This window comes from Ahaetulla prasina, chromosome 8 (genome assembly GCF_028640845.1).
Source record: "Ahaetulla prasina isolate Xishuangbanna chromosome 8, ASM2864084v1, whole genome shotgun sequence".
In the NCBI taxonomy this organism is placed as follows: Eukaryota; Metazoa; Chordata; class Lepidosauria; order Squamata; family Colubridae; genus Ahaetulla; species Ahaetulla prasina.
The window spans coordinates 64,564,333-64,579,305 of NC_080546.1; the positions used below are offsets into that span (position 1 = coordinate 64,564,333).

At 40.9% G+C, this 14,973-nt stretch overlaps 1 protein-coding gene across 5 annotated transcripts in view; it reads left to right on the forward strand.

Moving 5' to 3' along the window:
* BOD1L1 (biorientation of chromosomes in cell division 1 like 1) overlaps positions 1-14,973 on the forward strand; it is a 125,011-nt gene that overhangs the window by 82,980 nt on the left and 27,058 nt on the right. For all 5 annotated transcript variants that reach the window (XM_058192292.1, XM_058192290.1, XM_058192288.1 and 2 more), the window contains 4 exons: positions 265-334; positions 451-506; positions 1,066-1,150; positions 2,756-2,835. In XM_058192292.1, the coding sequence (XP_058048275.1) occupies positions 265-334; positions 451-506; positions 1,066-1,150; positions 2,756-2,835 (291 nt within the window). The remainder of the gene's footprint in view (positions 1-264; positions 335-450; positions 507-1,065; positions 1,151-2,755; positions 2,836-14,973) is intronic.

The following is a 14,973-nucleotide window of genomic DNA, read 5'->3' on the forward strand; positions in this document are numbered from 1 at the left end:
TTTTTTAAGGGTTTTCTGAAAAGGGGTAAGTGAAAGTCAATTTCAGATAGATAGTTCAATATTGTTTTAAAAAATATTCCTGTTAGATCACTTTGTCAAAGGTATAATATTTGATGAAATCTCCTGGTTCAAAGGCAACATATTGAAACACATGAACTGTTACTTCACCCTGCTATGACTTCTCCCTGGTCTACCTGGAAGGCTTTGTCAGCTGGCCAATCCAAGGCAGTCCTTGTCCTCATTTCTCCTATCCTTTGGTTGCAGCCAGAAAGACCTGATCAGAATGAAGAGAGTTTCATGCCAGAAGCAATGAGGAGTCCTACTATTGAAGAGGGTAAATGGGGGAGTTCAAACCATGGCCTTGCTTGATTAAGATAATGGTGCAAACAAGTTTCATCCTTTTGACTACTCTTTTAGAAATCATTTCAAGAAAACAATGTCATTTTACAGGTGGTGGTACACAGTGCCAGATTTTGGAAGAGGAGGCCAAACAAGAAATTAATAAGGTACTGTGTGATTCATTAAAATACATGCAAGCGATACATATTATGGGCACATAATGATAGCTAATGATAAATTGTTTTCCTTTTTACATCCAATATCATTTTTGGATATCCCTGCTTGGAATGGCAATCATTATTTATAAATAAAAACAGAGAAGAATCAACTTATTCCATTTCAACTGTACTCATGCTGACTTGCAAGGTCTAATATATCCTTGTGGTTACAATTGCTGGTTTACAAAGTCATCTTGCTTTGTACCTTGCACCAGATGACAGTATGCAGAAAGTCTGAAATTGAGAGGGGACAAAGAGATAACACTTCATTTATTGTAACCAAAAACAACCAAAATTGCTTAAATTTGAAAAGGAGGTAACTCAGTAACCCATGTCAAGTGACATTGAAACAGGAAGATACCAGTCATATCCCTTGTCCTGAAGATCTTTCTGAGTAAATAGAATGAGTTAATGCAGGGTGACGCAGAGAGCAAATTGCCAGTGTTTTAACAGTATTAAATGGGGATTGTTCTCTTTCATCAGCAGTTATTTATTTATAATTCTTTAGGAAAAAACTGCCAACAACTCAGAAGAAATGCCTGAATGTCATGCTGTGGCTGGGAAACATTCCTCAGAATCTGTAAAAGAAAAAGGTGATACCAAGTGTGGTGCTTTTGAGTTTTCCTTAAAAAACAGCAGCCCACAAGTAACTATTATTTGCATGACTCATTTAATGAATGACAATTTGTTTACATACATTTCAATTTTTGAGCTGATAATGGTGATACAGTGCCTAATTATTCCAAAGAGGCATCATGGCGCAGTGGTTAAAATGCAGTATTGTAGGCTAATTTTGCTCACATTGCCAGGAGTTTGATTCCTTTGATCCTGATCCTAACCGGCTCAATTTTGACTCAGCTTTCCATCTTTCCAAGGTCGGTAAAAGGAGGGGCAATATACTGACTCTGTAAATTGTTTACGGAGTGCTGTAAAACATTGTGAAGTGGTATATACGTAAATCTAAGTGCTATTGCTATTCCACAAAATTTGAAACTTCAGCTTGAAAAGCCTCTCAGACAAGTTATTCAAAAGCGAGCCTTTTCTTCCAGCAGTTGGCTGTACAATCTTAGCATAGAATTCCAATATTTATATTTATATTATAATAGTTTCCTTGAACATTATTTTTCCTTACACTCCCTAATTAGTTACCTGGACATAGAATCTAAAGACACTGCTTAAAAAATTATTCAGAAGTGACATGGAAAGGATTAACATTAACATTTAGCTGTTACTTAGAGGTGTCTGCAGAAGGGCAAGGAATAAAATGGGTGTGATGATTTGCATCAGATGATGGGACACAAGTATACAGTCTTAGCATTTTTTGATGACATTGCTATATATATGGTATTAGTTTTACTTATTTGCTACTTAGGATGTTATTTGCCTCCTAGGATGAGGAGCTGTTTCCTACTCTTTTTCAAATAGATAAATTAGTTGCAAGATCAAATTTGGATTGGCTGTCTCGTCACCGGGACCAAAGATTTACTTTTCTAAGCTAAATGATTGAAGCCTGGGAAATGGGTCCCTTGTCAGTTAACAGGAGTGCTGATTTACCACTAGCTTATCAAATATTTAGGAGCTGAGGGTTTGGCAGCACAAGGAAACAACAGTCAGTCGCCAACCATCAACACACCAATCAGCCAATAAGAAGGCCCCACATAAACACAGAACAGCCCAAAACACGTATTCTAGTAGAGAGAAGTTCTCTGAACATGGGCTCAGTCCATCATGAGTCCGAAAGCTCTGGTCCCATTGACCAATCTAAACTTGATCTCACATCATTATCCTGGGACACGGATATTTGCCTTCATTCATGAAATAAATTATAAGCCATTCCATGTTGGGAATATTGTATTGAACAAGAGGAAGTAGATAGGTGGTTTTCTGTTATTTGACATTTCTGTCCTGTAGAAGCAATATGCTTATTTCTATTTTTTGGGATAGTCAGTTCCTGATTAATTTTTAGCATAATAAATAGCCATATAAATGTGAATTTTAGATCCATGATACAACAAAATATAAGGCAAGTAATTATCTGAAGTTTATTAAGGTTGTCATAGAAGTAAAAATGATGGGGTGTGCAGCAAATGGAAGCCAGACTTATGCCGTTCAGAGGAAGTCAACAGATAATGCCGTTGCTAAAAATAATTATATAAGCATTTCATATAAGTTGGGTTTCTTGAATTTCTTTCCTGCAGATAAAATTATTGGCAGAATGGATATTTCTAACACTTCGGGTCTAGAATCCAGTTTGAATCCTGTTAAGGGAAGCAGCCTGGTCAGTATCAGTCACTCATTTGAAAGTTGCTTGTATGTGCTGATCATGTTTTGCCCAATTGTAACAATATAAAAGACAAAAAAGCAGACTAACAAACAAATTCAATAATGCTTTTCTAGGTAATCAAAATAATAGCTACGTTGCAGATAACTAATGGATCAAAATCCTAAAACTATTTAGTTCCTAATGTAATCTGAAGGAAAGAAAGAAAAAAACTTCCTTGTATTGTAAAAAATGAACCTTTTTGAGTTCAGGTAGTCTTCAATTTACAGTTGTAATGGAGACTGCCCATGGAGACTGCCCACTATGGTCACAGGTGGTGATAGCCGTTAAGCTAAATGGCCTTACAACAACCCCCAGCCCTAGCTCTCTCTGATGCGGCTATTAAATGAATTTACGGAATGGGGTTTTTTTGTAAAAAGTTTTTTATTTTATTTCTTATAAACATATAAATGTACATTCTCTTATTCATAGTTAATCACACATATACATATATTTTCTAAAGAGAAACAAAAAAAATCAATTATATTATATATAAGGGTTGCTCTTCTACCCTTTCTTCTCTCTTATTTTACAACAAATCTTCTCTTTCTTTCTTACTTTCCCTTCCCTACCTTCTTCTATCCTCTCCTGCTTTCTTCTTTCCTCCTTTCCTTTCTCTTCTCTCCTTCCCCTTCCTTTCCCTCATTTCCTCCCTTCTTCTCCCCCTTTTTCACCTTCTCTCCTACACTTTTTCTCTACTCTTTTTTCCTCTCTTTTTCCCTTTCTTCCATTCCTCTCACTCCTTCCCCTTCCTTTCCCTCATTTCCTCCCTTCTTCTCCCCCTTTTTCACCTTCTCTCCTACACTTTTTCTCTACTCTTTTTTCCTCTCTTTTTCCCTTTCTTCCATTCCTCTCACTCCTTCTTCTCTCCAATCTTATCCTCTACTTTCTCTATTCTTTCTACCTTGTCCAATATTTCCCCTATTGGTATCCAAGCAGCCCCAATTTTCTATTAATATATACTTTCTTTTCAATTTTACCCATTACACCTCTATCATCATAATTGTACATTTATATAATAACGTTCTTTCCCCCCATCCCCCTTTTCCATTTATACAGGTGTCATCCGAGTTTCTATTTCTTTTTGTCTTCTCTCTCATTTACCTTTACCTTGTCTGATTTATTAATCTGTAATGTTTTATTCATATTTCTTTTCTAACCATACATAAAATCTTCCCCATGTCTTGAAATACACCGATTCCTCTTTATCTTTTATTCTTTATTTATTTATTTATTTATTTTTCAAATTTATATACCGCCCTATCTCCCTAAGGACTCAGGGCGGTTCACAGGCAGTTAAAATACATATAAATACAGATTAAAAAACAATTAAAAAACTTATTCTATTGCCCCCAAATTTAAAATAATATAAATAGTAAAAACCCCTTAAAACCCATAACTTTAAAATCTAATCCAGTCCCGCGCAGATAAATAGGTGTGTTTTAAGCTCGCGACGAAAGGTCCGGAAGTTGGCGAAGTCCTGGAGGAGTTCGTTCCAGAGGTGGGAGCCCCACAGAAGGCCCTTCCTGGGTGTCGCCAGACGGCACTGCCTAGCTGACGGCACCCTGAGGAGTCCCTCTCTGTGAGGCGCCTGGTCGGTGAGAGGTATTCGGTAGCAGTAGGCGGTCCCGTAAATAACCCGGCCCTATGCCATGGAGCGCTTTAAAGATTGTCACCAGCACCTTGAAGCGCACCTGGAAGGCCACAGGTAGCCAGTGCAGTCTGCGCAGGATAGGTGTAACACGGGAGCCACGAGGGGCTCCCTCTATCACCCGCGCAGCTGCATTCTGAACTAACTGGAGCCTCCGGATGCCCCTCAAGGGGAGCCCCATGTAGAGCATTGCAATAATCCAGGCAAGACCTCACGAGGGCGTGAGTGACCGTGCATAAGGCATCCCGGTCTAGAAAGGGGCGCAACTGGCGCACCAGGCGAACCTGGTGGAAAGCTCTCCTGGAGACGGCCGTCAAATGATCTTCAAAAGACAGCCGTTCATCCAGGAGAACGCCCAGATTGCGCACCCTCTCCATCGGGGCCAGTGACTCGCCCCCAACAGTCAGCCGAGGACTCAGCTGACTGTACCGGGATGCCGGCATCCACAGCCACTCTGTCTTGGAAGGATTGAGCTTGAGCCTGTTTCTCCCCATCCAGACCCGTACGGCTTCCAAACACCGGGACAGCACTTCGATAGCTTCATTGGGGTGGCCCGGTGTGGAAAAGTACAGCTGGGTGTCATCAGCGTACAGCTGGTACCTCACACTGAAGCCACTGATGATCTCACCCAGCGGCTTCATATAGATGTTGAACAGAAGGCGAGAGAATCGACCCTGCGGCACCCCACAAGTGAGGCGCCTGGGGCCGACCTCTGCCCCTGTCAACACCGTCTGCGACCGGTCGGAGAGATAGGAGGAGAACCACCGATAGCGGTGCCTCCCACTCCCAATCCCTCCAACCGGCGCAGCAGGATACCATGGTCGATGGTATCGAAAGCCGCTGAGAGGTCTAATAGGACCAGGACAGAGGAACAACCCCTATCCTGGCCCTCCAGAGATCATCCACCAACGCGACCAAAGCCGTCTCCGTGCTGTAGCCGGGCCGGAAACCGGACTGGAACGGGTCTAGATAGACAGTTTCATCCAGGTGCAGGGGAAACTGATATGCCACCATACTCTCTACAACCTTCGCGAGCGGGTTGGAGACCGACGATAATTACCTAAAACAGCCGGGTCCAGGAGGGCTTCTTGAGGAGGGCCTCACCACCGCCTCTTTCAAGGCGGCGGAAGACTCCCTCCAACAAGGAGGCACTCGTGTCGCCTGGAGCCAGCCTCGTGTCACCTCCTGAGTGGCCAGCACCAGCCAGGAGGAGCACGGGTCCAGTAAACACGTGGTGGCATTCAGCCTACCCAGCAACCTGTCCATGTCCTCGGGAGCCACAGGGTCAAACTCATCCCAGAAAATGTCACCAAGACCACCCTCAGACGCCTCATCTGAATCGTCGCAATTTTGGTCTAGACCGTCTCGAAGCTGAATGATTTTATCGTATAGATAACTGTTAAACTCCTCAGCACGTCCCTGCAACGGGTCATCCCGCTCCCCCTGGTGAAGGAGGGAACGGGTCACCCGAAACAGGGCGGCTGGGCGGTTATCTGCCGACGCAATGAGGGAGGAGGCGTAGCAACGCCTCGCTTCCCTCAGTGCCACCAGGTAGGTCCTAGTATAGGACCTAACTAGTGTCCGATCAGCCTCTAAACGGCTAGACCTCCAGGAGCTCTCTAGGCGTCTTCTCCGGCGTTTCATCCCTCTCAGCTCCTCGGAGAACCAAGGAGCCGGTTGGGATCTGCGCCGGGTCAGAGGCCGCAGAGGCACGACACGGTCTAAAGCCCCAGCCGCAGCCCGTTGCCAGGCTGCGGCTAGTTCCTCTGCCGTGCCGTGAGCCAGACCCTCAGGAAGTGGCCCAAGCTCCGTCCGGAACCTCTCCGGGTCCATCAGGCGCCTGGGACGGAACCAACGTTGTGGCTCCGTCTCCCTGCGGTGTTGAGTGGCGGTCAGAAAGTCCAGGCGAAGGAGAGAGTGATCTGACCATGACAAAGGTTCTATGACTACATCTCTCAAATCCAGATCCTTCAACCACTGACCAGAGATAAAAATAAGATCCAGAGTGCCACCCCCGATGTGAGTGGGGCCATCCACTACTTGAGTCAGGTCCAAGGCCGTCATGGAAGCCATGAACTCCCGAGCCACTGTCGGTGGCGAGCCGGCCGATGGCAAGTTAAAGTCCCCCATGACTTAAAGACTGGGGTCTCCACTGCCACCCGGCAAGCACCTCCAGGAGCTCGGGCAGGGCAGCTGTCACGCAGCAAGGAGCCAGGTACGTGACCAGCAAGCCCATCTGACACCGATGACCCCATCTCACAAGAGGATTCACACCCGGCGATCTGAGGTACAGTGGTCTCCCTCGGCTCTAGACTCTCTTTAATAGCAACCGCCACCCCCACCCCTACCCTGGGCCTCGGCTGATGGAATGCACGGAAACCCGGTGGGCACATTTCGACCAGGGCACGCCCCTTCAGTGCCCAACCAGGTCTCCGTGCGCCTATAAGATCCGCAGCGCCACCCTGGATAAGATCGTGTATTAGGGGGCCTTATTGGCCACGGACCGTGCGTTGCATAACATAAGACGAAGGCCCAGGCTCTGAGGGTCTTGACCATCCGAGGCAGGAAAAGTCAGAGGATCGGGCACGCGATCGCTTGCAGACATCGAACGCGTGACCCCTAGACCGATCGATCCCCCTTCCGCCATATCTGCCCCTCCCACTTACCGTGCAAATGGAACCACCCTCACGAAAGGAACACATTCCCCCATAACCTCCGAACCCACTAAATAATCGCCACGAGCACGCGCGAGACTGGTTTCCCTCCCGACGGGCTACCCCAATACCCGCCCTAACCTCCCACCCCCACCCGACACTACCCTCCCACCCGCCTCCAACCTAAACCCGTCAGTTCCCGCCCTCCCCTTAAAATTCCCATTAAAATTCCCCTTAAAAACCCGATTAAAATAATTAATTAAAAATCCCCTGAGTCTCCTATTTCTTGATGTTGTTCATTTCTGCACAATCTAAAATCTTCTTTATTACTTCACCTGACGGGATTTTCTACCTTCCAATTTTGAGCAAATACAATTCTTGCTGCTGTTATTATGTGTATGATTAAATATGTATCTTCTTTACTATATCTCTCCAGTAAAATGCCCAATAGAAAAATCTCTGGTTTTAATTCTAGACGCTGATGTAATATTTCCTGTATACATGTCTGTATTCTAATCCAATAATTTTTTGCTTCTGTACATGACCATCACATATGATAGTATGATCCCAGTAAATACAAAGATTTCCAACATTTAGCTGATTTAATCTTAAACGTTTTTGCTAACTTTTCTGGTGATATATGCCATCTACAAAGCATTTTATATAGATTTTCTTTATATGCAGTTGCCATTGTTAATTTATAATTCCCATAGTTGTTCTCTAATTCTATTGTATAACCAAAGTTTTTCAACCATGTTATCATTGTCTCTTTTACTTCTTCATCTTCTAATCTAATTTGCAATAAGTAATTATACAATTTCTTAATCATTTTTTCATCTGTTCCAGTCATTATCTCATCCAAACTCTGATTTTCCCAAATTAAAACCATACTGTTTCAAGTCTTTATCATACCTTGATTGTATTTGCAATAGCATATACCAATCAGTCTCAATCCCTTGTTTTTCCTAGTTCTTGTTTCTGTTTTAATTTTCCCTTCTCTGTTAAAATGTCCTTATATCTCATGACATTTTCCATGTTAATCATATTTGGATGTGTCAATGCTTCTATTGTCAAAAGCCACATTGGTATTTTCATATAATGTTTTTCTTTCACTCTCTCCCATACTGTTAACAAACCATTCCTTACATCTTTTGTAGTTGCCAAATTGCCAAATCATATTGTCAAACGCTTTTTGTGCATCTATAACAATGCCATTTGTTTTTCTGGATGTGCTTCATAGTATTCCAATGTATCCAATATAATTCGTATATTATCTCTAATGTGTCTTTTAGGTAAAAAACCATTCTGATCTGAATGTATAAATTCTTTTTTTTTTTAATTGAAAAAGTTTTTACAAAATTTTTTCCTCCTTTTCCCCCTCTCCCCCCCTCCATCCCCTTCCCCTCCCTCCAAATCCACCCTCCTCCCTCCCCCCACAACTTCCCAGAACAAACACAAGGTATAGTTCAAAAGAAAAAGCAATGATTCGCTAATTTTTTTGTAACGCAAATTATAATCCTCCCCATCTTCCAGTATTGTCCTATCAATAGTCTTGCCACTGTTATTAAGTTTAAAATCAGCTTAGTCTCAATTACTGTACAGTCCGTAATAATTCCCAATAAGAAGAATTGCGGTAGGAACTTTATCTTCTTTTTCAAAACATTTTGTATAATCCACCAGATCCTTATCCAAAAAGCCTTAATCTTCTTACAAGTCCACCAAATATGAAAATATGTAGCATCATCACAATTACATCTCCAACATTTCGCTCGCATATCTGGATACATACATGATAATTTCTTAGGGTCTAAATGCCACCTATGAAACATTTTATAAAAATTTTCCCTTAAATTCTGTGCTTGAGTAAATTTAACATTTCTAATCCAAATTTTTTCCCAAGTTTCCAAAAATATTGGTTCCTGAATATTTTGTGCCCATTTTATCATACAATCCTTTACTAAATCCTTTCAGAGTCTATTTTTATCAACACATTATACAATCTTTATATGCGCCTGGGTTTGATTTATAATTTGTTTTACCAAGTTTTCTTCATTCTGCATGATACCAATTTTCTGATCTTCTTTCCACTTAGCTCGTAATTGCCCATATTGGAACCAACTATAATTTCTCCCTTCTTCTTTTAATGTATGCAAGGATTTTAATTGTAAATTACCTTTCTCAAAATATAAAAGATCTTTATGTAATCATTTCTTGTTTCTGTTCTATATTTATATTTATATTGCATGCCTGGGGTTTGCCCAATTAGGAATTTTGTAATTCAACTTGTAATAGTATTTCTTCCAGACACGAAGAAGAGCAATTCTTAATACAGGGTTCTTAAAAACTCTATCCACCTTTTTCTCATACAATATTTTTTCCAGACACGCAAAAGAGAAATTCTCAACACATGATTCTTAAAAGCTTTATCTATTTTCTTATCATACAATAAATATGCATACCATCCATATAATAAATCATAACCTTCTATATTCAAGATCCTTTCCTCCGTTAAATTAAACCAATCACTTATTACCGAAAGAGCAGCTGCTTCATAATATAATTTAAAATTGGGCATTTTTAAACCTCCTCTTTCCCGAATGTCTTGCATTATTTTCATTTTAACTCTCGCTTTTTTACCTTCCCATATAAATTTATTAATTCCAATCTGCCATTCTTCCAAATGTTTATCTTTCTTAATTATTGGTATCATCTGAAACAAAAATAAAGATCTAGGTAAAACATTCATTTTAATGGCTGCTATTCTCCCCAGTAATGATAATTATAATTTTTTCCAACCAAGCATTTCCTTCTGAACTTTTTGCCATAATACTTCAAAGTTATTCTTATACAATTTAACATTTGATGAAGTAATATAAACCCCTAGATATTTAACCTTTTTTAAAATTTCAAATCCTGTTGTTTCCTCTAATTTTCCTTTCTGTTGTCTAGTCATATTTTTTGTTATCACTTTTGTTTTATTCTGATTTACTTTAAACCCTGAGACTTCCATATTGATCAATTATTTCCAACAAACATACACTTGAGTTTATAGGATTTGACAAAATAATCACCAAATCATCTGCAAACGCTCTCACTTTATACTCACATTGTCTAATTTTAATTCCCTCTATCTCCTTTACCTCTCTTATTTTATCCAGTAGTGGCTCTAAAGTTAAAATAAACAATAATGGTGATAAGGGACACCCCTGTCTTGTTCCTTTCACAATCTTAAAAACTTCTGTCAAACTACCATTAACTATTATTTGGGCTGTTTGCTCTCCATAAATCGTTCTAATTATTCGCATAAAACAATCTCCAAATTGCATTTTGTCTATTAATTTAAATAAAAATTCCCAATGCAGTCGATCAAAAGCTTTCTCTGCATCCAAAAAAATAAATGCTGCTGAAATCTGATTTTTCTTTTCTAAGTATTCCAATAAATTTACAATCTGTCTAACCTTATTCCTCATCTGCCTCCCCTTTATAAATCCCGATTGATCAGTATTAATTCTTTGTTGCAGAACTAACATTAATCTATTCGCTATTATTTTAGCAAAAATCTTATAATCATTATTCAAAAGTGAAATCGGCCTATAATTCCCAGGTTTGGAACACTCCTGTTCTTCTTTTGGTATCAATGAGATAAAAGTAGTTCTCCATGATGGGGGTATTCCCCCTCCTAATTGTGTCTGATTAAATAATTCCTTAAGTGGATCTACTATCTCATTCTGTAGATCTTTATAATAAATTGCTGTAAGTCCATCCGTACCGGGTTTTTTTCCCATTTTTAATTGCTTTATTGTCAAAATAATTTCTTCAGAAGTTATAGGCCGATTCAATTCTTCCCTTTGTTCTAAGGTTAGACCTTTAACCTTATACTCTTCCCAGTATTTATCAATATCCATGTTCAAGATTGTGTCTTTAGCATATAAATTTGTATAATATTCTAAGAAAGCTTTTTTAATTTTATCCTGTTGATATCTCTCTTTACCTTTATATTCTATTTTTTCTATAATACGTGCTTTTTGTTTTTTCCTTAACATATATGCTAACCACCTACCAGATTTATTTGCATTACAAAAAGTATTATGTTTAGCATACTATATATTTGTTGCCACCTGGTCTGCCATTATCATATTAAATTGACTCTGTAATATCTTTATTGCATCTTTAAGTTTTTGATCATGTGGACTATGTATTAATAATTGTTGTTTCTTTTGAATTTCCTCTTCTAAATACCTACGCTGTTTTTGTTGTTTACTCCTCTGTTTATTATTTATATATATATTAAAACACCTCTCATAAAAGCCTTACTCGCATCCCAAACCATTTCTATCAGTGTTCCCCTATTCAAATTATCGTCAAAAAATTCTTTCATTTGTTTTTTACATTGATTTACATTATCTTCATATCTAAACAAATTTTCATTTATTCTCCATGTTTTTCTGCCACCTTTTTCTTGTTGCAATTCCAACCATACTGGACTATGGTCAGATAAACACCTTGGGAATATCTTCCGTTTTCTTCACCCTAGAAAGCAAATCATCAGTAGTTAATATAAAGTCAATATGCGAAAAAGATTGATGCTTATCAGAAAAAAAAGTATAATCTCTACCTTCAAGATTCCGCATTCTCCATACATCTCTCAGCTCAAAATCTTCCACCATCTCAAAAAAAGATTTGGGCAGCTTTGCATGTGTAGGGATCTTTTTAGAGAGAATTCTCTTGTATTTTTGGGTGTCTATTACACCATTCCAATCCCCTAGTATAATAAATGATTTATAATCCCAAAGAGTCAGTTTATCATGCAACATTCTATAGAATTTTTCTTGTTGCTGGTTAGGTGCATATATACCAATCAAGAGTGTCTTTTTTCCTTCTATTACAAGTTCAATAGCAATATATCTCCCTTGGGTATCTGCTTCAATTAATTTAGCTGGTATATCTTTTCTCAAATATACCACTATACCAGTTTTCTTATCCAAAGCTGAAGCAACAAAATGTTTACCTAATTTTGAGTTTATTAGGTATTTTTGATCTGATAGTTTAATATGTGTCTCTTGTAAACAAATCACATCATTTTTAAATTGTCTCAAATAATGAAATACTTTTCTTCTTTTCTGCGCTGAATTCAAACCATTAACATCTTCGGCCTCGCTCCTCCCACTGCTTCTGTAATAGAATCCTGACTTTTACTTTGAAGTTGATCCTCCTTTTCTTTATGCTTAGTAGCCGCCCTTGTCATCCTTTGTTCTTGTGGCTGTTCTTGAGACAATAACATCAAAGAGGCCAAGTCGGCTTCCACACTCATTTGCCCCTCTTGTGGGCTTTGTTACCTCTGGGTCAACTTTCAACACATTAAAAAGAAAATCTTTCGCTTTCAGCACAGTTTCGATACGATATCTCCTTCCCTGAAAAAACACTCTGAGACCAGCTGGAACCTCCCATCTAAATTGATTTTACCATTCTTCTGCTTTTTAATTCCCTCCATCAATTCCATCATTGATATTCTTTCTTCTAATGCCTTTTTAAATTTTTCTGGAATTTTAGGGACGATCACTGTTACCAAGTATTGTTCTATTTTCCCCTCTGGCACCTTCTCTTATTTATATAAATTCTTATAGTACTTCTCAATTATTTTCTTTTCCTCATTTTGATAACATATCTTTCCATCTTGATCTAATAATTGTCTTATCAATTTCCTTTCTCTTTCCTTCTTCATTTTATATGCCAGCCATCTTCCTTGCTTATTTGCATTTTTTTTAAAAATTGCTTTGTTGATTTTATTTTATTTGCCAGATCTTCATTTTCTCTTAAATTCAATTTATGTTTTTGCAAGTCCATCAAATTTTTAATTTTTTTTGTCCTATGTATTTTTTGGCAGATCTTGGCAGGGTCCTTTTTGTAGACTTTAGTTCAGCATTCAATACCATCATTCCAAACATTCTTCTAACTAAGCTAAACCAGCTACAGGTACCGAAACAGACTTGTAAGTGGATCACAAGCTTCCTAACAAACAGGAAGCAGCAGGTGAAGCTAAACAAGATCACATCAAATACCTGTACAATTAGCACAGGGGCCCCCCAAGGCTGTGTGCTCTCCCCACTTCTCTTCTCTCTGTATACCAATGACTGCATCTCCAACGATCCATCTGTTAAGCTACTGAAGTTCGCAGATGACACAACAGTGATCGGTCTCATTCGAGACAATGACAAATCCGCATATAGACGAGAGGTCGAACGACTAGCCTTGTGGTGCAACCAAAACAATCTGGAACTGAACACACTCAAAACTGTAGAAATGGAGGTAGACTTTAGGAGAAACCCTTCCATACTTCCACCTCTCACAATACGCGCTCCCTGCCGCATGGTGATCGGCGGCTTCTACAGCATTCTACAGCTTGCTGGCCCCTTGTGGGGACATTTGGCCTGACCGGGCCCGGGGACTGGCCTGGTTTGGCGGAGTGGTCAGGCCTTGGGCAGGGTCCGGCCCTTTCGAGTGAGTGGCTTCTGTGGACAGGCTTTTGGCCTGGAGCAGTTTGCCTCGGAGCGTTTAGGCGGAGAACAGCTGATCGGGCAGATGTCGGAGGAGTCCTTGCCTATTATGGCTTGCCTCTTCCCATTTAGTGCAATGTCATCTGCACTCGCATGGCCTTTTGAGACTCTTAGGCCATGTGTAGTCCTTGGGACTATTGTGGAAGACGCCTTAAACTGGTTTGAGATCGACCGGGGGACTTATCCGGGAATCAACGGTGGACAACGATGGCGGGGACGATAATGCCACTCACCCTGTTTCCAATGGGAGTGTTTGGACCAGATTATAATCGGATGGGCATTATTTTCCTTGTTGTTAGATCTGTTACAAGGACTTGCTTATGGCCGACTGCCATAAATGTTATATGTCTACTCCGTTATATCATCTTTCCATCATTTTTAGCCCCCATTTGACTTACCACCGGACAAATGGGCTTCCACTGGACGGACCATCATTTAATATGCTTTGCCTATCTGAGGACATGACCATCTTTCGCTGACTCTTATTCCTTCATGCGATACGCTGCACATGAACTCTTGCGCCTGCGAGGTGCCCCCGCCTCGCAGGAATGGCCCGCTTCATTACCTAGGGCCGGCCTCAATGACGGGTCTTGGGACCCACAGAGGTGGCATGCGAAGAGAAAGAGCCTTTGGGGATTTTTAAATAGGGAATTTTTAAGGGGAGGGAGGGTTAGGGCGGGTGTTGGGGGAAACCCATCGGGGGGGTATGTCCAGTCCCAGTGCACGCTCACGGCATTACTTTAGTTGGTCCGAAGACGGGGGGGGAGGGGAGTGTTCAGAGCAGAGAGTGTCATTCCATCTGTACGGTAAGTGGGAGAGGCAGATATGGCGGAGGCAAGGGGCCATATCGTTCTTCGGGAGCACGTGTTCGATGTTTAAAAGCGATCACGTGCTCCGGCCCCTCAGTCCTTACTCGTTCCCCGGATGGTCAGGACCCTCAGAGCTTGGGTCTTCGGCTGATGCTTTGCAATGCCCGGTCCGTGGTTAATAAGGCTCCCCTGATTTGTGATCTTATTCAGAGGGAGTCCGCGGACTTTATGGGCATTACGGAGACCTGGTTGGGCACAGAGGGGGGTGTACCCCTGGTTGAACTGTGCCCTCCAGGTTTCTGCGCATTCCATCAGCCGAGGGCCCAAGGTAGGGGTGGGGGGGTGGCGGTTGTGATTAAAGAGAGTCTGGAGCTGAGGGAGTCCACTGTACCTCAGATAGCTGGTTGTGAATCCCTCCTTGTGAAGTG